This window comes from Corylus avellana, chromosome 4, assembly GCF_965113065.1.
Source record: "Corylus avellana chromosome 4, dhCorAvel1.hap1.2, whole genome shotgun sequence".
Taxonomy (NCBI): domain Eukaryota; kingdom Viridiplantae; phylum Streptophyta; class Magnoliopsida; order Fagales; family Betulaceae; genus Corylus; species Corylus avellana.
Window position 1 is genome coordinate 19,460,218 of NC_142493.1, and position 26,596 is coordinate 19,486,813.

At 35.2% G+C, this 26,596-nt stretch overlaps 1 protein-coding gene across 1 annotated transcript; it reads right to left on the reverse strand.

The window, feature by feature from the left end:
- Positions 1-23,852: 23,852 nt before the first annotated feature.
- LOC132178536 (uncharacterized protein At4g22758) lies at positions 23,853-25,451 on the reverse strand. Its single transcript, XM_059590975.2, has 2 exons — positions 24,643-25,451; positions 23,853-24,257 (listed from the first exon to the last, which is right to left on the reverse strand). The coding sequence occupies exons 1-2, from the start codon at positions 24,872-24,874 to the stop codon at positions 24,058-24,060; spliced, it is 432 nt and encodes a 143-aa protein (XP_059446958.1). The 5' UTR covers positions 24,875-25,451; the 3' UTR covers positions 23,853-24,057.
- Between the last annotated feature and the right edge of the window lie 1,145 nt (positions 25,452-26,596).

A 26,596-nucleotide genomic window follows, 5' to 3' on the forward strand; every position in this document is an offset into this window, starting at 1 on the left:
AAGATGAAGCCCCATTTATGATTAGTAACTTTGTTTCATGTATGTAATATTTCCCATTTTAATGGTTTAATTGCTTTATTATTTTACTTCTAATCAATTGGATTGAATAATTTTTTAATATTTTTTGTGATTCAAGGGTACACTTGATGATTTAAGATTATTCAATACAATTGATTGCTTGGTTTTCTTTGTTAAAAATTGAATTTTTCTTGTGATTTATTCTCTGGATACAATTGATGTTTTGATAAAGATTGGATATTTTCTTGTGATTTACGGATACAGTTAATGATTTGATCGAATATTTGATTTCTTTTGTGATTTGAGTTATGAATAGATACATGAGATTTTTTGATTAATTCTTTGAAGTGTTAGTAAAACAAACATAAGATGTATATGTGAGAACTTTGGGGAATATTATAGATCATAAAATTATGTTGTTATGAATTTGTGAATGCGGATTTCGAAACCTTAGTGCTTCGTCATAAGATTTCAATCACTTTAAATTGCTTATGTTTTTACTTTTTCATTCAAACAAAAAATTTTCTAAAAAATTTGGAACTAAATTAGGGTTTAATTAATTTAGATTTAAAATTGCTTTCAAGAATATAATTTCCTGTAGGTTCGATCTCGCACTTGCAATCCATTAACTACAATTGATTCGTACACTTGCGAGTTAAATAAATTTGCATAACAAGTTTTTGGTGCCGTTGCTGGGGATTTGTTTATCTTTAAATCTAGAGTAAAACACTTTTGATCCTGAAATTGAAAGAACGACGAGAGAGAATCTAAGACATCCACCAAACACACCCACCAATTCTCAAAGTTCTGAGTCTGATTCGGAAAAGTCTGTTAAGATGGGAGAACGAAATCAACCTGGATCCCTTTGGAAGTTGTTCGTACCCAATATTATTAACACACCGTCGTGTATAGTGTTGCCAGCTACTCGTTCCGAGCTGAAGCCGAGAGCGATAAGTCACCTTCCTGCATTTAGATAATTAGAGAATGAGGATCCATATGTTCAAGTGAGGACCTTTTTGGAAATTTGTGAAATTGATAATACGCAAAATGCCCCAGCAGAAGCAGTGCGTCTTCAGTTATTCGCTCTGTCCCTACATGATAGGGCGAAATCCTGGCTACTCAACAATAGACCTAGATCTATCACTTCTTGGGATATGTTGCAGAGCAAGTTTTACCATAAGTCCTTCCCAATTTCCAAAATCAATGATCTCCGTCTATAGATCACCAATTTCAGATAAAAAGAAGGGGAAAGATTCACGGGTAGCTAGGAGAAGTTTAAAGAGCTTACTATAAAATGTCCACCCCACGGGTTTGAGAATGAGGTGCTTGTTCAAATTTTCTATAGTGGACTAACACCGAGTGAGCGAAACTCGCTTGAGACTATGAATGGTAGAGAATTCTTAAGTCTTACTAAGGATGAAGCCCATAAAACTATGGACGAAATGACAGAACGAGCACAACAATGAGATTTTCAAAATAATTGGGACAGACAACAACCCACTCCCGAGACAGGAGGCATCTATGAGGTGAGGAACGATGCTGAATTAAGGGAGGAATTCAAGGTTCTCAGGCGCCATTTTGACACAATGGTCTTAAACAAATCAGTGAATACACCAGATACTTACCAAGTTGATGCATGTGGGTTATGTGATAGTCAAACGCACTTCACTCAAAACTGCCCAACTCTGTCAACAGAGTACCCAACTGAGCAAGTCAATGCCTTCAATGAGTACAGAAAACCCACAACTGGACTGTTTTCTGAAACTTACAATACAGGGTGGCGGAATCACCCCAATTTCTCTTGGAAGCAGAATCAACCATTGAACCAAGAAGGTACCTCCACTCAAACGCAGAATCAGTACCAGCCATCTCATGAAGCTCAACCGCCTGTTTTTCAGTCCACCACTCAAGTGCCACAGCCTGCACCATAATCATCACTGGAAGACATGATAAGAACACTCACGTAAATAGTCAATCAATATTAAAAGAGAGTAGAAAGTTGTCTTCAAGAAATAATAGGTTTCACCAATCAAGCCGTATAGGATCTGAGGACCAACATGTTTAATAGTAGAGACATACAAGAACTTAAGCAGGCCATGATCAAGGTAGAAGGACAAATTGGCCATATAGCAAATCAAGTGGGGGAAAGAGAAAGAGGGAAGTTCCCTAGTCAACCTGTGCCTAACCCAAAAGGGCAATTTGTGATTGGAAGTTCCCCCGCCTCTACGCATGTTCAGGAGCATGTACAAGCTATCATGACTTTGAGGTCAGGCAAACAAGTGGATAATAAAGTGGTCATGCCTGAAGAGGCCACTAAGTCTGCAGAAAAGAAGGAAAACCTGGACAAGCCTGCAGAAGACACAGGACCAAACATTGCCATTCCAATTACTGAGGATCCTTCCAGAAAGTATATACCCAAAGCTCCGTATCCAGAAAGACTAATAGCGCCAAAGAAAAGCTCAAAGTTCGATGATATTTAGGAAGTGTTCAAGCAAGTGCAGATAAACATTCCATTCCTAGATGCCATCCAGCAAGTGCCTTCCTATGCCAAATTTCTGAAGGATTTGGTCACCATCAAGAGGAAGACAAATGTTCCTAAGAAAGCTTTCCAAACTGAGCGGGCCAGCTCTATCTTGCAAAACATGATGCCTGTAAAGTATAAGGACCCTAGATGTCCCACCATTGCTTACAAGATTGGTGACAATCGAGTTGAAAAAGTTTTGTTGGATTTGGGGGCTAGTGTAAATCTACTGCCAGATTCAATATATGTTCAGCTGGGATTGGGAGAGTTGAAATGCACTTCAATTACACTTTAGTTGGCCGACAGATCTGTGAAGGTTCCAAAGGGAATTATTGAAGACGTGCTGATCAAAGTTGATAAGTTCTACTACCATGTGGACTTCATCGTCTTAGATACAGAGACAAAAAATGCATAAATTCAAGTTTCAATCATATTAGGGCGTCCCTTTTTAGCTACGGCTATTGCCCTAATCAACTGTAGAACTGGAGTCTTGGAGATATCATTTCGAAACATGATAGTGGAGTTGAACATCTTTGATATCAGTAGGCAACCATTTGAGTATGAGGAAGTCAGAAGCACATGCTAAATTGAGGAGATAATAGAGAAAACTATCAATGAATCAGATATTGAAGACCCCTTAGGAGAATGCCTGATTGCACTAGGAAGTGACGTGAAACTGGATACACTATTGGAACAAGCTAACGCCTTGTTAGACTCAACTCCTGAGATAGAGACGGAGATTGCAGAAATTACTTTGACATCATCCCCTGATCCATCTTCATTAGCAGCTGAGCCTGTCTAGCGGGAGTTTAAGCCTCTACCAGACACCATGAAGTACAAGTATTTGGATCCTACAGAATCTCTGCCACTGATCATTGTTGCTGACCTGGATAGTGATCAGGAACAGAAATTGCTATAAGTTTTGAGAAAGCATAAAGAAGCAATCGGGTGGTTAATCAAAGATATCAAAGGAATCAGCCCTGTAGTAGTGATGCACAAGATTCATCTGGAAGAAAATGCTAAAACTTCTCGCGAACCACAAAGACGGTTGAATCTGACCATGCAAGAGGTAGTTTGAGAGGAGGTAATTAAACTTCTAGACGCCGGAATCATATACCCAATCTCTGATAGCAAATAGGTGAGTCCCATTCATGTGGTGCCAAAGAAGGCAGGGATTACAATCATCGAGAACAAGGAAAATGAGTTGTTCCCCACTCGTGTGCAGTCAGGATGGAGAGTGTGCATTGACTACAGGAAGTTAAATGTTGTGACAAGAAAATATCACTTTCCTCTACCTTTCATCGATCAAATGTTGGAGAGATTGGCTGGCCATGAGTACTACTATTTCCTTGATGGCTAATCCGGCTACAACCAAATTCCACTGGACCCCAAAGATCAAGAGAAAACTACTTTCACTTGTACTTTCTGTACGTTTGCCTATCGCTGTATGCCGTTTGGATTGTGTAATGCACTGCCACTTTTTAGCGGTACATGATCAGCATCTTTTCAGATATGGTTGAACGTCACATGGAGATCTTCATGGATGACTTCTTAGTCTTCGGTTCATCATTTAAGGAGTGTTTACATCATCTCACATTGGTGCTGGTACGGTGTAAGGAGAAGAATCTAGTTTTGAATTAGAAAAAATGCCACTTCATGGTAAAACAAGGAATTATTTTGGGGCAGGTAATTTCCATCAAAGGTATTGAGGTTGACATGGAGATCTTCATGGATGACTTCTTAGTCTTCGGTTCATCATTTAAGGAGTGTTTACATCATCTCACATTGGTGCTGGTACGGTGTAAGGAGAAGAATCTAGTTTTGAATTAGAAAAAATGTCACTTCATGGTAAAACAAGGAATTATTTTGGGGCAGGTAATTTCCATCAAAGGTATTGAGGTTGACAGAGCTAAGGTTGATCTAATCTCTAACCTTTCGCCCATGCGGACAGTTAAGGGGATTCAGTCATTTCTAGGACATGCTGGGTTCTATAGAAGATTTATGAAGGACTTCAGCAAGATAGCAGGACCTCTATATAATCTACTGGCAAAAGATGTTCGTTTCGATTTCAATGACAAGTGCGAAACAGCCTTTGAGATTCTGAAGAAGACCTTAACTTCTACACCAATCATTCAGCCACCTAATTGGGGGGTTCCGTTCGAGATAATGTGTGATGCCTTCGATTATGCTGTAAGAGCCGTTTTGGGTCAGCGAGTAGAGAAGATTCCGCATGTCATATACTACGCCAACAAGACTCTGAATGATGCACAGTTCAACTACTCCACCACTGAAAAGGAGTTATTGGTTGTAGTATTTGCTCTGGATAAGTTTAGATCTTACTTGCTAGGGTCTAAAGTCTTAGTCTACTCGGATTATGCTACACTGAAATATCTATTGTCAAAGAAAGATGCTAAATCTCGTGTCATCCGATGGATTTTGTTGTTGCAAGAGTTTGATATTGAAATTTGAGACAATAAGGGTTTCGAGAATGTTGTAGCTGACCATCTATCCAGGCTGGTTGTGGACTTCAATGAAAATGCTGTGCTGATTGCTGAGACATTCCTTGATGAACAACTTATGCACATTTCTCAAACTCTTACACCGTGGTTCACAGACATAGTGAACTACCTTGTCACTGCCCAGATGCCATCACATTGGACCAGGCAAGACAGATCAAAATTCTTTGTTGGGGCGAAGTACTTCTTTTGGAATGATCCTTACCCTTTTAAATACTGCCCAGATCAGATTATAAGGAGATGCATTCCTAAAAATGACTTGCAAAATGTCCTATCTTTTTGCCTTAATCATGCATGTTAATGCCACTCCAGTTTTAAAAAGACCACGGCGAAGATTCTTCAAAGTGGATTTTATTGGCCCTCCATTTTTCGTGATGCTCATGCCTATTGTTCAGCCTGTGATAGATGCCAGAAGTTGGGGAGCATTGGAAGAAAGAATATGATGCCGCTGAACCCGATCCTTATTGTGGAGTTGTTTGATGTTTGTGGCATCGATTTCATGGGGCCCTTCCTTAATTCTTGTGGGTATATTTTCATCCTTGTGGTGGTGGATTATGTTTCCAAGTAGGTGGAGGCCATTGCATGCAAGACTAATGATCACAGAGTGGTGTTGCAATTTTTAAAGGAAAATGTGTTCGCACGTTTTGGGACACCACGTGCCATCATCAATGATGGGGGGGGGGGGGGGGGGGGAAGCATTTTTGCAATCGATATTTTGAGCAACTCAAGAAGAAGTATGGAATTACTTATAAAGTTGCAACTCCCTACCATCCTCAGACAAGTTGGCAAGTTGAGATATCCAACAGAGAAATCAAGAGGATATTAGAAAAGACGGTGAACTCGACAAGGAAGGACTGGTCTCTTTGACTCAATGACGCTTAGTGGGCATACTGAACTGGATTCAAGACTACAATTGTTATGTCTCCCTATCAACTTGTGTATGGTAAGGCTTGTCACCTCCCTGTGGAATTGAAGCATCGGGCTTATTGGGTTATAAAGCAACTGAATTTCAGTCTCACCAAGGCTGGTGATCAAAGGAAGCTATAGCTAGATGAATTAAAAGAATTGAGGAATGATGCCTACAACTGTGCTAAGCTATACAAAGCTCAAATGAAGAAGATTCATGAACAAAACATTTTGAGAAGATCATTTGAAGTTGGTCAGAAAGTCCTCATTTACAACTTATGTTTGCATCTATTTCTAGGAAAACTCAAATCTCGATGGACTTGACCATTCATAGTGCGTGTAGTTTCTACTTATGGAGCCATCGAGATCGAAGATCCTAAGAATGAAAGTACTCTCAAGGTCAATGGTCAGCGGTTGAAGTCGTTCTTGGAACTGGAAATTTCGGAGAGTAAGGAATTGCCTTTGTTAGATCCTACGTCGTCTACTTAATCATCAGCGATGAAAAGTCTGGTTGAAGACTGTAAACTTAGCGCTTATAGGAGGCATTCCTTTTTCTTTGGTATTTTTAGTCATATTTTTTTGTTTCATTTATGTTCATTTTTGTTTTATTTTTGTGTTTTTCAGGACGGGTGTTGTCACGAGTAAGTTTGGTGGTCGTCTCTTTGCTCACTCTGGTGCCTTATACCTCTTGGTATTGTATTTCTGCCTACGTTGAGGACAATGTATGATTCAAGTTTAGGGGTATTGAAAAACATTTTGTCTATATATATATATTGGTGCTATGTTGTTGTCAAGTTTGAGTTAAATTGTAACTATGATTTGCATTTTATTAGCTCGTTTAAAGGATTGAACACATCATTATGTCATTAGGAGTTTGAGTCATTTGACTTATTTTTGAGTAAAAGAGATTTCGCTTGTTTTAAGATAAATTTTTTTGAGCACATTAACGTGTTTTCTGTGAGGTATGATGTTTGAGCTTAAGGTTGTTCTTTTTTAGATTTGTTGGATGACCTATTGATGAATAACCATTGGCTTGCAAGATATAAATAAAAATAAAAAAATAAAAAAGAGAAGGGAAAGGAAAAGAAAGATCAATTGAGTTTTTCGCTGAGTAACCGGACCTCTTGCCTCATTAAGCATTGAGTATTCGTGTCAAAAGGTGTGAAGTTCAGTGTTGATTTACGATATGGCTAATCTTACTTCATAGGCTTGTTGACTTAAGTTAATACGTCCATAGGGATGTTTTATATCTAGTGCCTTGAAGCCACCTAGCTTGGGAGTCAGTGGCCTAACACTTGTTACATGGGTCAATTAGAAAGATTAAGAGAGTTAGACATTGCAGAGCCTATGAAAAATAAATGCATATCTTGCCTTGGGTTATTTTACTTGTTAGGGAGTCTTACAAATTTTATGGAACTTGTCTTGAGTTTAAGCTGAAAGCTTCATGATTGTATGCTAATTACACTTTACACTTTTTAGAACATATGAGGTCTAAGTTGTCCATTCGTGAGTGATTTGCCTCTGGATTTCCTTTTGGCTGTAATGATGGTGTTTGTCTTTTTAAGTTTGTTCATGAATAAGAACCATGATTTATGTGAAACTTTTTTCTTGTTAACAACATAGTGCTTCAATATTTGTGGGTTTCATTTCTTTTAAGCCTCTACAAGACTTCGCTCGTCCACTAGGGATGCCTAGGGGTTTAAAAGACTTGTTGCATATGCTAAATGCAACCATCTCTCCCACGAAAGGGGATTTATGTTTTGTTTTTATCTTATTTTTCGTTTTGTTTTGCTAAGGGACTAGCAAAAGTTAAGTTTGGGGATGTTTGATGTCTGCCAAATATTGCATATTTGGACCTCTTAATTTACTTGTGATAATCCTTTAGCTGTGTTATTATTTGATTTTCTGAGCTAGTTCTGTGTTTTTAGTATTTTATAGGTTGTTGAAGGAAAGCCAGGATTTTTATGTGAAAGTTGCATTTGGAAGGAATTTGCAAATATGTCAGCACGATCGAGCACAGATCACTATGCTTGAGTGCATATGTGCTCGAGCCAGCGCCACAAGATCAAGCGCAGATGCGCCCTCTTGAAGGCTAAGTGCGCGCATACGCATGCGTGGCAAGCCCGAGTACGCTTGAGGGTAGAAGGTGTGCGATCGAGCCCACTATCCGATCTGGCAGCAAATTTAAGTCTATTTCAAATTATAAACCCTAGTTTTGGGCCTATAAATAAAGAATTATCACATTAGTTTTGGGAGGCTACGAATTTCAAGATTTCAGAAGAGAAAGAAGAGAGTTTAAGGGTTTCCTAGCTTTCGGATCTCAACTTTGTGATTCTTTTTTGTAAGTACTCAATTTTACATTATGAGTTCAATCAATCTTGTTTTATCTTTCAATAACATGAGAGACTAAACCTTCAACTAAGGTTGAAGATGAAGCCTCACTTATGATTAGTAACTTTGTTCCATGTATGTAATATTTCTCAATTTAATGGTTTAATTGCTCTATTGTTTTACTTCTAAGTAGTTGGATTGAATAATTTTTGGATATCTTTTATGATTCAAGGATACAGTTGGTGATTTAAGATTATTTAATACAATTGGTTGCTTGGTTTTCTTTGTTAAAAATTGAATTTTCCTTGTGATTTATTCTCTGGATACAATTGATGTTTTGATAAAGATTGGATATTTTCTTGTGATTTATGGATATAGTTAATGATTTGATCGAATATTGGATTTCTTTTGTGATTTGGGTTATGAATGGATACATGGAATCTTTTGATTAATTCTTTGAAGCAATAGTAAAACAAACATAAGGTGTATATGTGAGAACTTTGGGAAATATTATAGATCATGAAATTATGTTGTTATAAATTTGTGAGTGCGGATTCCGAAACCTTAGTGCTTCGTCATAAGATTTCAATCACTTTAAATTGCTTATATTTTTACTTTTTCGTTCAAACCAAAAATTCTCTCAAAAATTTGAAACTATATTGGAGTTTAATTAATTTAGATTTAAAATTTCTTTCAAGAATACAATTCTCTGTGGGTTTGACCTTACACTTGCAATCCATTAACTACAATTGATTCGTATACTTGAGAGTTAAATAAATTTGTACAACAAGTTTTTGACGCCATTCTTGGGGATTTGTTTAATTTTTGAAACTAATTTATTTTTAAATTAGTTTTATTCTTTTACTAGTTATAATTAGGATTTTATTTTTCTGCAATTTATTTTGTTTTACTTTTGTTACTAATAATAGTAATAAAAAAAAGGGATTTTTTTTGTTTTGTTTTGTTTTGTTTTTGTGTTACAGTTTTGCCGCAACCGCCTTTCGCACGCCCTTGTTAGTGCGATAGATCGTAGCCCTGCTATGATCGAGCGCACTTGTGGCCAAGACAGCAAGTCAAGCGCACCTGAGCTCGTCAACTGCCGCATCTTCATTTGTACACTAACTCGAGTGCGATTAAGCGCACTCATAGTAAAGGCAGCAACCACAACAGTTCAGTATATTTTAGCCAAAATATTTTGGTCATTTTTTGTGAGTTTTTAGTTTCTGTTTAAATTAATTTTTGCTTGCAGATGTGTTTAGTTAGTTTAGTATAATTTAATTTAGTTCAATTTTTAGTTTGTTAAGTTGTTAGTTCCTATTTGCATGTTTAGTCGTAGATCTTTAAATCTGAAGTTCAACACTTTTGATCCCGAAATTGAAAGAACGGCGAGAGAGAATATAAGACAACCACCAAACTCACCCACCAATTCTCAAAGTTCAATGTCTAATTCAGCAAAGTCTGTTAAGATGGGAGAACGAAATCAACCTAGATCCCTTTGGGAGCTGGTTGTACCCAATATTACCAACACACCGTCGTGTATAGTGTTGCCAGCTACTCATTTTGAGCTGAAGCCGAGTACGATAAGTCACTTTCCTGAATTTAGAGGATTAGAGAATGAGGATCCATATGTTCATGTGAGGACCTTTTTGAAAATTTGAGAAATTGTTAATACGCAAAATGCCTCAGTAAAAGCGGTGCGTCTTCGGTTATTCCCTCTGTCCCTACATGATAGGGCAAAATCCTGGCTACTCAACAATAGAGTTGGATCTATCACTCTTGGGATATGCTGCAGAGCAAGTTTTACCACAAGTTCTTCCCTATTTCCAAAATCAATGACCTCCATCTACAGATCACCAATTTCAGACAGAAAGAAAGGGAAAGATTCACCCATAGTTGGGAGAAGTTTAAAGAGCTTACTATAAAATGCCGATCCCACGGGTTTCAGAATTATGCAGGGGATTTGGATGACAGGAGGTTGACCACAGGTTATATGTTCACTCTTGCAAGAGGATTCATATGTTAGAGGTCTATGATTCAGTCCACGGTTGCTATGTCCACGACTGAGGCAGAATATATGGCGGCGGCTGAGGTTGCAAAGGAAGCTTTGTGGCTTACAGGGTTAGTCAGGGAGTTGGGTATTCAGCAAGGTGGAGTTCCGTTATATTGTGACAGTCAGTGTACCATTTACTTGGCAAAGAACTAAGTGTATCATGCGAGAACCAAGCACATTGATGTGAGGTTTCACAATATCAGGGAATTGATCGCTACAAGTGAATTGTTACTTGAAAAGATTCAGTTCTGAGAATGCAGCGGACATGTTGACAAAACCTATTACCATAGACAAGTTCAAGCATTGCTTGCACTTGACAAATGTCTCCAGGTGCTAGAAAGGAGAGGAGTGGAAGCGGCATCCCAAACTTATCAGTTCCAGGTGGAGGCCCAATACTTAATTATATTCAAAGAGGTATATACTTGCCAAGGTGGAGATTGTTGGAACAAGTGGCTCATATTCTATTACTGACCTATTGGGTGTAATTAGTTTATATGGGTTTGGGGACAAATAAGTTGTGGGGGGTATTTTGAGGTTTAAAATACTTATAATTAAGGTTTTTTTATAAATATGTTATGTTGTAACCATAAATCATTGAATAGTAAAATATAGCTGCACTTTTTCTTATAGACGTATGCACATTGCCGAACCACGTAAATCTGTGTCTCGATTCTCTCTTGATTTTTCTCTTTTCAATTCCATATTATTCTTTATTGTTGTGCACAGTAACAACAATCTTATTCCCTATTCCATTAAGAAAATGAATAATTATCATTGAGAATGAGAGAATGTGAAATGAAATAATTAAATTTTATTCCTTAATAATTTGATATATATGCTTTTATTGGAATTGAACAAAAATTACTAAAAAAAAAAAAAAAAAAATCCTACAACACATTTGGTGTGGCCTGCCCACCTCCAATTTAATCCTTAGGTCCCCTTTGGCCAGCACCACCCCCGGCCACCTCTGGGTAGCTTGCTGGCCGGCCACCATTCTATTTTTTTTTTTTTTTTTTCAAAATATATATATAGTTTTTATTTTTTTTTCCCATCCAGAAATATTAAAAATAAAAAAATCAGTATAATTTAATTTAATGTCGTTTGCATGGCTCAAACGACATTAATTAGTATCGTTTGAATAGTACATGTCACGTCATGCAAAGTGACTTTTCACCGTTTAAATGTATAGTGACGTTTAAATAGTAACGACACCATTGGTGAGGTGTTGTGTGAACAAAAAAGACTCCATTTATTGTCATTTGAACAATATATAAACGACATTATTACTGATTCTCAACCCCATATTTAGTGTCCTTGACCAAGTATCACTAAATGGGTGATTTTTTTTTTTTTTGGTAGTGAATTGTACAGTCCTTAACAATCCCAACTACAAGTTTCCTTGCGATGGTAAGGATTCTCAGTCTCAGTTTCAGGCCTTTACCTAAACAATCCAGTCACAATCATACCCCAGAGGTGGTTAATTAATTAATTCCACTTATTAGGGTTGGGAGTTGGGACATAAATGAGAGGATTTGTTTGGAAAATTGAGGAGATCAGAGAAGTCCAATTAGCACGCAACACTCAAGTGATCTGATCTTATGGGATCAACTCATGTTAGACTCTTAGAAATCGGTATAAACCAATGGTACAACAATAATATCTTATCCATTAAGCTAATTAATTTTGTGTTGGTAATCTCAATGTACTCGACCACTGAGAGAGGCTCTGCTGAGGTTCAATCTTCAACGCCATTACCATGCATGCTTACTCACTAAATTATAATTTTTCTTAACTGGTTTGACACTTGACAGCACCAGCCCTTTCAAAAGGTTCCAGTCTGGTATTGATTTATATCACTTCACTGCAGTCTTAACAAATACATATACAAGTTTTTGAATACTCATTCTTTCTTAGTTGGTTTTTAAGGGCGAATTTTACTAAAAAAAAAAATTGTATAAGTTGGTATCGGAGCTAGTAAGCACGTTGAGTATGTGATCAGACTCAGTTTGTCAAATATGAGATCAAACAGGTTTATATCTTTGTAGTCAAGTCACGAAGGGAACAACCTATAAGTTAGCTCGATTAAAATGATCGACTTAGTGCAATGTATAAGCATAGTATTAAGTCATTGAATACTAATAAATGAATGGCGCCACTAAAAGAGAAGATATTGGGTCAATGTCAATAAAATTGGCTGCCCTAAATGTTGGCTGCAGTGTATGGTGGTATGTTACGATCCTTGATGTCCCACATAGCTTAATTACAATCTTAAGCATGTGTATATATAAGCTCTTAAACACCATTTCTTTTCAAATACAAATTATACCTAAATTTTGTATCACAATTTATACTCTACTCCTCCTTCAATCGGATGATTATTGCATTTTTGTGTATAACCTAGTGGGATGAGCAATTAGGTAGAATGAAGCAGAAGTTGGGTAAAACAAAAGGATAAACATGAGTTATTGTTATGTTATATGCCCTGAGTGATACTCTTGGACCACACCAAATGATATATTGAAAGCTCCATCAAAATAATATTTTCTTGATTGTTTGGTCAACAAGTCTTATTCTACAACCTTTCTTCTGCTGTCCTAATCAAACTGAAATTTTAGTATGGGATATTATTATTTAGAAATTTAGGAGGCAATATGAGACGATTACCATTTTTGTAATGAATTAATGGTCTTAATTACCATGATAGCATGACTGATAACATAACCAAATAAAGTGGAAGGTTTAGGATAAGAAGGGATAAGAGAAACTCTCTCTCTCTCTCTCTCTCTCAATAATTTTATTTTTAAATGATTTTGAACGCTTAAGGGACGGACTTAGGAATTTTTATCTAAAGGGGTCAAAAAATATAAATGAGAAACACATTAAGATAGGAATTAAAGCATATATATATATATTAAGAATCAAGATGAAATTAATATATAAAAAATAAAATTAGATTGTATGACTTTTTTTTTTTTTTTTGACATGTAGATCGTTTGACTTATATTAGAGACATGGCATTCACAATGGAGGAGCCAAATTTTTATGCAAAATGACTCCTCAAAACTCACTTTATCTAATTTAGCTAATAAATTTTTAAAGGCCCCCTACATCCGATTAGCTATATTTTTATCTATATCATTTAAATATTATTTTTTTACTCTTTATTGGGAAAGTTATTGAGAAAAAATGGAAAAAAATTTTGGTAAAAAGAGAAAATATGTGAGAAAGACAATAAAAAATAAAATTGCTCACTTGAAAAGTGTTGCAACATTTAGCGTTTTATTTTTTATTTTTTGCTCTTCCAATCAAATATCCATTATATATATATATATATAATTCAATGTAGGAGATTTTTTACAAATCTAATTAACTATTTTAAATAAAAGTAATATTTAACTCTTTTACTGTAAATACTCTTAAGTGGCCAACATGCTAAGTCTTTTAATGACAAGGCCGAGCCTTTTAATGGGTAGGCGGCAAAGAATCAAAGTTTGGCCCAAACACAATATTGCTTCACCTTTTGATGTGAAGTTTAGAGGATCGAGAGAGGGCCATGGCTCATACCGTCCCCCTCTTGCTCCATACGATATAACAGATATACTAGTTTTATTTGAAAAATAAATTAGAATAAGGAAAATAAATTATAATAGTGAAGCTGCAAAACTTTATATAGTCAATGATCAAGAAATGGCCGAGCAACTTTGATGTGGTCAACTAAGAAACTGGATACAGTCAATGATCTTGTGCAACAACAATGGTGTTATGTGCAATGGATTTGAACTTCCAAGTCTTCAAAGGAGGAATATTTAATATTGGAGTGAGCTATTTTTGAAAACCTGCCAAGGACAACAAAGACAAAGTCTACTCTTCACTGTGTATGAGGGAGACTTGGAACAAAGTCCATCCATGCGTACTCAAATCTTTTTTTGCAAACACTATTGGAGGAAAACACCAATTCCCAACCCACAAGCATTACACTGATACACTCTATGATGGAGCGTGGCGTAGTCATAGTCGTCTACAGAACATGTCCCTTGCTCGAGATTCTGAAGTTGCTAATTGTCAAAGTAACGATTAAGTGATTAAATTTAGGAGTAACTTCGTTTTAGACCCCTAAATTACCATGCGATTTGAAAAGTCCCCAAAGTTCAAAATCTCTCAATTTAGACTCATGCACTTTCAATTACAATCAATTTGAACCCCTACGTCAGATTTAGCCGTTAATTTCCTTGATTTACCCCAAAATATCCTTGATTTTTTTTCAAAAACTTTATTTATTTATTTTTTTTAAATTTGGAATTAAGGGTAAATTTGAAATTTTATAAAAAATTCAGGAGTATAAATGTCATTGTCTCAATTTGAACGTTTAAAATGTGACAAAGGGGTTCAAATTGATTGCAATTGAAAGTTCAGAAGTTAAAATTGAGAGGTTTTGAAGTCTGGGGGCTTCTCAAATTGCTTGATAATTCAGAGGTCTAAAGTAAAGTTACCTCTTAAATTTATCTCTCCTATCAGCTTAAGCTTTTGAAATAAATAGTTATCTAACACTAATACATTGTCCTCCCATAATTATTGGGCAAGAACTATTTTCGGTTCGGTGTAGGCTAATACAATTTTTTAATTGTATGTGATTTTTCACAACGATTTTTAAGAGTTTCTCTTATGATTTCAAGGTTTCCCTTTACGATTTTGAAGTAGGGATTAAGAAACAATATGTTGATGTTGAAATACAAGGGTTTCGAATGAGACTGTTCAATCTCTATTGAACGTAGAATGCCATGTGTTTGGCCCTTTTTTTTTTTTTTTTTTTGGTAACTTCACTTTAGTCTCCTGAATTACCATTTACCACGTGATTTGACAAATCTCCTGAACTTTAAAATCTCTCAATTTGAATCCATAAATTTTCAATTGCAGTCAATTTGAACCACTCCGTCATATTTTAAACGTTAAAGTGAGACAATGACATTTATACCCTCGACTTTTTTATAAAATTTCAAATTTACCCTTAATTTCAAATTAAAAATTATTTTAAAAAAAATCACAAGGTGACCCATGGTTGGGCCACCTTGTGACCATTTATTATTATTATTATTATTATTATTATTTTAATAAAAATAATTGGTAACTTCACTTTAAACTCCTGAATTACCACCGATTTGACAAACCGCCCAAAACTTCAAAACCTCTCAATTTGAACACCTGAACTTTCAATTGCAGCCAATTTGAACCTCTCCGTTAGATTTAGCCGTTAACTTTTAACGACAAACCCTAAAAAGACTAAAGTATCATTGATTTTCGTTTTTTTTTTTTGAAAAAAAAAAAACGCAAAAAGAAAAAAGAAAAAAGACCATGCGGGTCAAGCAGAGCCATCTTGGTCTGGCCATGCCCACGCGTGGGTCAGTAGACCCATGGTGGGTCTGCTTGCCGAGACCCAGTGTGGGTCACAGCTAGACCCAAGCGGTCTGTTCTGGGCCATCACTCTTGCCTGCACCAACTTCTAAGAGCTGGCTTGAATCCTTGAAGAAGTAAAGCTTCTTCGGTTGACGATGAGACAGACGCTCTAGACTTCATCCATGATCAGCAACTTGTCGTGTTGGGTTTTCCTAGTGCTTACACAGGCGGTGCTGGAGAAGCGAAGGGAGATTGCACTGGCCTCCACCAAGGGCTTCATGATTTTCCTTGTGTTTGCAATACATCCAGCTCTCAAATGGGTGATTAACCGGATATCAAAAGCTAACCCATGTGGATCTGCTGGCCCACGACTAGGTCCCGGCCAGACCCAACTGTTGGTGTGCTGACCCACTATGGGTCTCTGGCCGAGACCCAGCGTTGGTCACGGCCTGGGTCACGGTTAGACCCGTGTGGGTCTGGCCTGACCCATTGGCCGGCCAGAGAACCTTGTCTTCTTTTTTCCTTATTTTATTTATTTTTTATTTATTTTGGAATTAAATATAAATTTGAAATTTTATAAAAAAGTCAAGGATATAAACGTCATTGTCTCACTTTTAATGTTTACAATTTGACGGAGGGGTTCAAATTGACTGCAATTAAAAGTTTAGGGATTCAAAATGAGAGATTTTGAAGTTTGTGGGGGGTTTATCAAATCGGATGGTAATTCAGGGGTCTAAAACAAAGTTACCCTTAAAAAGAAAATTGAAGGGTAATTTTGTCTTTTTTAGGGATTTTAACAGCAAAAATTGACGGAGAGGGATAAATTGACTGCAATTGAAAGTTCAAGAATTCAAATTGAGAGGTTTTGAAGTTCGAAGACTTGTCAAATCACATGATAATTAAAGGATCTAAAGTAAAGTTACATCTTTTTGTTTTTTGAGTTTTCGGAGGGATTAAAATCAATAAATTTGTTAGAAATCCACTATTCATAGCTGAGTTTTTTGGCCGGTCCATAGAATGGGCTTGATTTTCTTCCCTAGATGTCAAGTCCTATGAAGTGTCCTTATAGTTTGGGCTGAAACCGGGAGTTCTGGGCCGAGGGAAAAGCCCACTAGAACTAAAAAAGGCCGACTGCAAAATCCAGAAATTTTGCAGATTTCACTCTAAAAGACCATAAATTTTTGACCTTTTTGGTGAGTGACACGACTTGAAAATGGGTGCTGTATTTTTTTGCTTTGGAGTCAACTTTCTAATTGTTGATCCAATTCATTGATACGAGTAATTTTTAGGGATTGGTTTCACACCAATTACTTACTTGAATTTCTAGTAATTTGAGTAATTAATATGAGAGATTTTATATGAAATTTATCTGTTCAAGTAAATTTTGAAAGAGAAATGATAAAAAATCATTCACCGTCCTATTTTTTAATTATCTCCGTATAATATATGGGATAATCCATCATTGTGGTTCCACAAATCTAATAATTAATTTAAAAATAAATGGTTGGAAGATGGTTTGGAAAATTATGTGTAACATGACTCATTTTGAAATGTTCACCCACCTAATTAGACATGTGAGTTTCATATACAGTTTTTCACGTTACATATCCAAATAAGAAATACTACACATCCCAAATTTGTTTCCTAAAAGTTGGTTTCCAAATGATGTGTCACCATCTCATGAGTTGGTGACACACTTCCTAAAATAATAAATCTCATGAGATGATGACGAATAATGCTATAAGTCCACCTAGAGTTCTCCTGGAGTCCTCCCAAATGTGATTTGACTTTTAAAATCGCCAATAGATCAAAGTTCAATACATTATATCTCAAATTCAACCGTAATTTTAAAATGCACATAACATTTGGGAGGACCATAGGATGACTCTAGGAGGACTTATAATATTACTCGATTGTGACACATCATTTGGAAATCAATTTTTAGAAAATAAATTTGTGATACGTAGAACTCCTCTATCCAAATTACTAACAATTTGCTGAAATTTCTAAAGTTCGAAATCCGAGGTAATTTGGTTTGAGCCGAAAGTAGAACCCCTTAAAGGGTCTAAAGTTTGATCCAAAAGTTGGACCAATTAGGAAGATCTTTGACAGCCCAACAACCCTACTCCTATGTTAGAGCCTTTCATACCATGAAATGACCTAAGTAGACATGATGTTTACTGGACATTTAAGAAGTCCATGTAAGGGTAACCTTGAGATTCGGCTTTGACTTGAGGTCCAATGTAGTCAAGTTCCAGTAAGACTAAAGCCCAAAGAGAGTTTTCTTTCTTTTTTTTTTTTTTTGAAAAGTCATGGGCGGTAAAGCAAAAAATAAAAATAATGTTAGTTTTCACAACTATTTATAATATTTATTTTATATCGGCTAACATTTCCTATTTTAAATAATTTTTTATATCATGCATTTAAAAAAAACTAAAACCCAAAAGAGAAGAGAAAATATACTTAAAATACGTAACACTAGCCAATGATAAATAAGTGTCAAGAATAGTATTACTCAAAATAATAATAGTAAAAACAGTAAAGGATCCTAAGCTTTACCTAAATAGATTTTAGGGTGTTTAAAGATTGAGCCTTGCTTTTTAATGAGTGGTTCTGTCGGGACAAGACCATAAAATGAGATACGATTATAAAATTATATAAATCAATTATAATCCAACTTATGTATTTAATTAGATTAAACCCTTTTAATTTTAACTCACTAATTTTGTATGGAGTTCACAGATTGTGTCAAAAATTGATCGCGTTACCCAAATCTTACCCGGAACTTGCAAAATTGAATTCAATCACCCAAACGATATTTTAGGAATTTTTTCTAAAGCATTCTTTTTTGAAAGGAATCGAGTGATTTATAAAGCATAATAACTTTAAGCGCAACGCTCTACAAAAATAATGTCTAAAATATAATTGGATACTTCCTCAATAAAAACTTATTTTATGCTACGGAATAATGCTTCCTTTACTAGACAAAAAGTTGCTCCACAGAAATGCCGTCCAACCTGGTTAACCATCATGTTGGTGATATGTGTGATGAGAAAAGTTAGGTTTGTATTTTCTAGAAGAAAAATGACAGATCTTCCGTATAATCCTCACTTCACAAAAGATATTTTGATAATATAGATAGTTATGTTACTCTCTATGATATTAATATATGATTTTTTTGACACGTCTCAAACTCATCCAGCATCCATGTGATGCGTGGATCAAATTCCAACTTAACTGAAAAGGATAATCATACGTAGAACGAGAAGCATATAAAAATAGAACCTTTCGTTTTTTTCATATCTCGAAAATTATTTATAATTGAATTTGTATTAAATGTCTCTTTCGATGTACAAACTCACATGAATAACAATATAATATAATAGATTTTATGTGTTAAATTTTGTAATTACATGTTTAAATTCTAACAACCTTAAATTCTCCACTTAAATTAGGAATTGAGCGTAGAAAACTAACTTCAAAAGTGTTACTTGTGTTAAGTGATTTTACACCGCTTCTAAATGGTTCTGCCGTTGACGAGCGGTTGTTCTGTGTTAGGAACTATAAAAACAAATTAAATTATAGTTGGCATGATTTTAAGCTAGTAAATATAATCAACTATATTAGAAACTTCAACTAAATTTCAATAATTAATATGAAATTAAATAATTCTGCTAGTAAAAAAGAAGAATTTACAAATTATATGATTACCAATTTACCATGAACTTAGAATTTATACACTCACAGCGTTTCAATTTTTATGCAATTAGAAATTGTCTTAAGTTTACATTGAATAAATGTTATAACACTTATTTTCAATTAAAAGAATCTGAAAAAAAAAAAAAACTATTTAGCCTTAACATTTATGAAAAAAAAACTTTTATGAAAAAAAAAAAAAAAAAAAAATCTCACCCATGGCCACTCGTCACTCACTTCAAGTTCTGTCGATGTGCCTACAGCCCACCCAACTTCTGCCCATGTGCTCACTTTCTTTTATTACAAAAAAAAAAATTCCAGATCCCTCTCTTCCTCAGTTTCTCTTTCTTTTTCTTTTTCAGTTTCTCTCTCGCCGGTGCCGCTCTTGCCTTTTTTTTTTTTTTTTTGACGGAGGAGCCTTCTAATTCTGATTCTGCCATAGTCTCATAGATCCAATTCTAGTGGGCAGTGGACCAATGGTGAAATTGAAGTTATGGTTTAAAGAACTTACAATCTATCCAAATTTCCAATCGACCGTTGGACCTTGAAAATCAAGTGAAGTTCTTTGAGACTATAGAGGGGCCAGGGCACAGAAAAGTCTGAAGGTGGCCCGGTGGGAATCACAGGTCCGCAATGGTGATTTTCAAGTTTTTTTTCTTCTGAAATTTATTTTCGTTCGACTGCGAGTCTGCCACAGTGAGTGGGTGCATGTTGTGGCAATCGACAGATCCTCTAGGTTAATTTGAATGGGTAAAGGCCGAAGCATTTGTTAGGAAAGGCCAAAAAAATTTGTTGGGTAAGGGCCGTAAGGCCAAAAATTTTATGGGGCAGGGCCAATGGGCTTTAAAGTAAAATTATACTTTTATTTTATTTTATTTTTTTCTTTTTCTTTTTGTTAACTCTATAAAATTTTTTTCTCAGGATTTGGGGGAGGACCATGGCCTATACCGGCCCTCCCCCTTCTTTAAGGAGAATCATTTTAAATGTGACATGACTTTTAAAATTACTATTGAATTTGAGATAATTATTATTAAATTTTGATTTATTAGTAATTTTAAATGTCACATCACATTTGAGAGAACTTTAAGAGAAAATAGGATCCTCTCCAGTTCATAATGGACCAGAGAATATCTAGTTCATGGTTGAGATTTCTTTTTAAAAATCTTATAGCCACAAATAGAACACCTATCCCACTACAAAATATATATATATATATATATATATATATATATATATATATATAGTTTGGCCCTTGGGGGTGGTCTGACCACCCCCAACGGCCGGCCTAGGGTGGCTTCGGCCACCCGAGGCCGACAGGTCTAGGTTGGCCTAAGCCACCCCAAGGCCTTTGGGGGTGGTTCAGCCACGCCCAAAGGTCAAACAAATTTTTTTCTATTTTAGATCGAGCCCTTGGGGGTGGTCGAACTACCCCTAAGGGTCATGGGGTGGCTTCGGCCACTTCAGGCTAACCAGTCTGGGGGTGGCTCAAGCCACCCTAGGGCCCTTGGGAGTGCTCCGGCCACCACCAAGAGCCAAACAATTTATTTATTTATAGATCTGGCCCTTGGGGGTAGTCGCACTGGTCAGCCACCCCCAAGGGCCATGGAAGCCACCCCCCAATGAGTGGCCAACTATCCCTTAGTTTTTTATAATTTTTTTTAAAATATATAATTCTTTATTATTATTTTTTATTAATGAAATAAATGTTTTATTTATGGCCTCACAATCTCTTTAAAGAGATCATGCTCCCTTTAAGAGGAGTCTAATTCTCTTTGTATAATTACTCTTCTCCTTCACCTATCATTATTATTCTCGTTCACCTATTTCGAGTAAGTGGACTCAAGACCCTATACTATTCTAAATAAGTGTGGATCCAACAATCCCTCTCTCTTAAGGTACCTAACTTTTTTTTTTTTTTTTTTTTTTTTTATACAAAAAAAAAAAAAAAACTAAACTGCGAAAAATCCTCGTACATGGTGAGCACCACTAATGTGTTTTGTTTGTTTGTTAGTTAGAGGGGCAAGGGTTGCTTTATTAGTTGCGGAAACAAGTGAGAGGCCATGTGCTCCGTATGTCCTTCTGTTAAAAGGCATGTGATGTAATGTAATCTGTTTACATCCTCTTCACACAAAAAACAGGCCACTCCCTTTCTATAGTTAAAATGGGCAACTAAAGTAATATGAGGATTTTTTTTTTTTTAAGAGATGTAACGTGATTTTAAAATTATTATTAAATCTTAGATAATTATTATAAAATTTTAATTTATTGATATTTTTAAAAGTTATGTGACATTTAAGAGGACAAAATAAATAAATAAATAAATAAAAATAAAAGAAAGGTATTACCTTTCTTTTTCTTTTTTTTTTTTTTTTGAGAAATGATAGAATTTATTAATTTTTTAGTCATCCTTATAATGAATGGATGAACTTACCCTTGATTTTGTTTAGGGTTCACATGAATTCATAAATAGTTAATTTATTGAATTTGTAAAAAATAAAAATAAAAACTTGTTCCACTAGTCCCTATTTTTTTTAAAAAATAATAATAATATCTAAATACAATGAGAAGAACATAAAAAAATAAAAAAAAAATGGTAACATTTCTTTTAAAAAAGAAAGAAAAAGAATTACTAATATTATTTCTAGATTTACTCATAACTTAAAATAGAAATTAGATTCATTGGTCGGTGAGGGGATATTCCATATGAGAGCTCGCAAGATGAGAATATCCTTTCTTGAAAGGACAGAAAGGACGAGTATGGAACAACGCACACGTTATGGCCGGGCAGGTTCATGAATTAAGTGCGCCGGAGTCCAAAACTGCCCTCACTAAATTCCACAAAACCCAAGAAAACCAACAACGGCATTCTTTATAAAGCAACAGCACATGCTATCCAAGAGCTTTGAAAAAATCTATGCCCTTCATTTTGAAAATGAAATACATATATTTTTTTTGGACTATTAATCGTCAAAGGAAGGGTGAGGATAGTGCCGTGAGAATCTAATAAAAGAAACTTTGTGCACGTAGCATTGCACAAGATAGCTGGCAAAAGCAACGGCTCAAGTTATGTTATATTGGTGAATTCTATGCTAATTCATTAACGGAGTATCTGTGATCGAGTAATGCTATAAGTTTGTCTTGTATTATTATTATTTTTTTTTAAGGAAAATATAATTTTTAAAATCACTATTGATCTTATTATTGATCACTATTAAATTTTGATCAAATAATAATTTTTTTAAAAAAATTATAGTTTACCTTCCAAAGTTGACAGCGTTTTTCAATTCGAACACTAAAGTTTTAATTTTTACAATCCATCCCCAAAAAGTTCAATTTTTTTTTTTTTTTTTTTTTTTTTCAATTTGACCAATTTTTTATGAAAAAAAATAAAATTTGGGGATGCAAAAATGGCCAGATAGACTGAATTTTTTTTTTAAAATTTTTTTTATAAAAAATAAAAATAATAAAAATTAGGGGCAATATGAAAAGTTTTGGATACAATAGGTTAAATTGCAAAAATTTAAACTTTGATGTTCAAATTGAAAAATGCTGTCAACTTTAAGAGGTAAATTGTAATTTTTCCTAATTTTAAAAGCTACTTCATTTTTTAAAGAATACAAGCCACAGAAAAGGAACTGTTAAAATTATCGTGTTTAATTTAATTGGTCAGATGGTGTTGTGTTACGCGAATAATTTCTTAGGTTCGTAAAGGAAACCTATTCCTTTTGACAAACATATAGTTTGAAAATAGGCATACTCAAGTTGTTTAAATAAAATGTACAAATAGTAGAATAACAATTAAATTAAGATACTAGAATGATAACACTAACACTAACAAATCAAGATTATACACCTTATTGATTCCAAACTTTATCTGCTACAATAAATGAAGTAATTAATACTTCCTCATTGACTCCAACTTCTCAAAGAGGTTTTTCTTGGTGTTCTTTTAAACCCACGTGCATATTATTTTTTAAAACAAATACGAAGGATCAATGGGACAAGTTTTTTTTCTACCGCAGCATTCCTCATTCTTTGACTATTCCATTAAAAAGAAAATAGCCCTGGAAATGATTTTTTTTTAAGAGTTTCACATGAAAGATAAACAGATAGTCATTATAGTTTAGCCACTTGAAATTATTGTAGAAACTGAAAAGCATCCCATTCGGCTTCACCAACCATTCATTTGATTAATAAAGTGACAGTCAAAAAGTCTAATAGAATAAACCAGATTCTATTCTCTCATGCAACCAAAGTCAAGTTCACCAAAAACGAAGATTGTCAAATCCCTCAAAACCTTCACCGAAATTTTTAGTTTTTTACCAATTTGTCATAAAGCTTGGCAACAAATGCAAGATATATCCCCACAACATTCTTCAATATGCAATTTTCAGAAACAATTAAATCCACAAAACACAGAAGATAAAAAAGCTTCATCTCAAGACATCTTCAATAAGGAAATTTATTTGTAAAGAAACTTGCAAGGTTCTCCAACACAAACCAGATAAAAAAAGAAAAAAAGAACAACAATTGCACGACCATTTATACTAACCATAATAACTCAAAAAACAAGAAACAGAACCAAAGAAAAAAACAAATGGTAAATTGTCCATTAATAGAGAAACTGATTAATGGGAAGAAATCTTGAGATTGAGGGACTTGTTGAGCCATGCCCTCCAACTCCCATTCCCCTTACGAGCCATTGTGGGAGACGATCTTCCATCATCATCATCATCAGCAGCAGCAGCCAATTTCACTGGCTGGGGCTTCTTGCACAGCATGAAATTCCGAGCTCCTTGAGATCCGATTGTGTCCCATGGACTCAAAGCTGCAACCATATTCGTATTGAAAGAAAAAAAATCAGAGCCAATTCGAATTGATTCCTCTCTAAAAGATGTATGTAAATCAAATCCAACAAGCACAATATTCCACAAATTTCACATAACGAGATGGGTTTTGAATTGAAGTAGGAAATTGCCGAGCATAAAACTCGTCAAGAAAACAACTTGTGGATCTTTGATTCAAAACTGAGATGAGTTTTCAATCTAACCGAGGAGGAAACAGGGAAGAACAAACGGTTAAAGAAGGCAATTTTTTTGAGGCAAGTTATCAGTTTTAAGATATAAACCAGAAAACCAAACGACAATACACCCAAGAACGATGCAATTCAAAATAATCGATTGGACACTGCGATGGGTTTTGAATTTTCTTACCATCAGGCCCAGCACTGGGGCAGTAGAGGAAGAAATCATTGAGATTCGACCCGAGAACCGGAAGGCGACCCTCACGCGCATAGGATTTGAGAGCGGTGTCGATCACGGCGGCGACAAGCTCGTGCTCATTGACAACGAAGCGGATCGGGCCGGCGCTCCCCAGCACAGTAATGCTAATCAAGAGCCTGTTGCCCTTGGCGTTCTGATTCTTCTTTGGCTTGTACAGCAACATCGTTGCAAACCCCAAAAAAAACCAGAAATTCTAAAAACAAATAATTCGACCCAAACTGGGATTTTTAAGAATCAAGGGCCAAAAATCAGAAAGCTAGGATTTGCGGTTGGAGAACAAGAAAAAGAAAAGAGAAAAGAAAAAAAAAATACGGAATATGGGTGTTGAGAGATTCAGGGGTCGAGGCCGAGGCAGCGGTAGTACCAGCCTTCCTTGCAGGATCCGAAACCAATAGCGAAAGTGAAAGCAGCGCTCGCCCCTGGCCGGAAAAGGGAGCGCATGAAATTGCTACTGCTTGAGATTTCCACCATTCACAACGCCGGTGCTTGAATCTTCGATACTCGTTTTTGAAAGCCTAAAGAAGAAGCGAAACAGGGTAAAAGAGAGGAGAGAGAGAGAGAGAGAGAGAGAGAAGCCCGTTCGGGTTTTCTCTCTGGAGAAGGTTGGTATTTAAATTGAGAGAGAGAGAGAGAGAGATTGGGTAGGGTTAGGGTTCTTCAAGAGCATTTGATTTATTTATTAAATTTGTTTTCCTTTGGTTTGTTTAGTTGGTTATTGATTGTAGGGGTGTCAGAGTCGGCTAATTAGCACCGACTTCCTTTCTTTCACAATTACCCTTTCCTTCTATTGTGGCTTTAATCTTAGTCGATCCGGTGGTTTAGGATTTAGGCTTTCTCATTTATTTTTATCGGTTGTTGCATTCAATGCCACCTTGTCCCTTGATATTTTTATAATAATTAAGGTCTCTAACTCTAGAGATTGTATTTGTTTTGAAAACTTAGTCTCCTTAGGTTTACTAAATAGACTCCAAAAATGGAATAATTATTCCATAGGAATAATTATTATTTTATTTGGTAAGAGCTTATTTATAATAATTATTTCCTTATGAAGATGAATATATATATATATATATTTTTTTCTAAAAAATGAGAAGAATAGTTATTCATGAGAGAATAGATAAAGTTTTTCAAAAAACCTATTTTTTTATATATAAAAAAAAATTCATTCAAATTTAAAATGTTAAAAAAAAAAAAATGTTGAATGTGTGGGTGGGGTGGTCGGCCACTTACCCTAGACCCTAGGGTGGCGCGTTGCCTCCCCCGATGGTACCGGAGGTGGTGCAGCCACCCAAGGTCTACTGTGGGGGCCGACCACCCCATCCACACATTCAATATATATATATATATATATATATATATATATATATATTTTTTAATTAAGTTATAGAAAAATCAAAAATCATATGTGATTTTTAGTAATTTTGGTTCAATTCCAATTATGAAATTTGTGTTGTTACCCAACTAAAAAATATGAATAATTATTCAATTTCAACCTCTTCCATTTCCAGTAATAACTAATAACTTTCCTAGTAGAATATCCATTCTACAAACCGAACGAGGCCTTACTTTTTTGTTTGCAAAATTGTGTTTTCTTTCTATATACTATGTGTAAAATCTGGTAGTGTTTGACACCTCCTTTACTTGATAAGCCTAATCTTCCATATCAATTATTGTTAAGATAGGGTATAAGATTGAAGTCTAAATTAGAGCATAGGCTATAATCAATTAAAAAAAAGAGTAATGTTACATGTCACTTTCATGAGTTCCTCTTCTCCCCCCATAAGCGACATACCTTTTTAAAATCACCATTAAATTTGTAATAGATCAACATTGAATTTTGATTCAATTGTGATTTTAAAAACCACATAAATTTTGGACGGATACA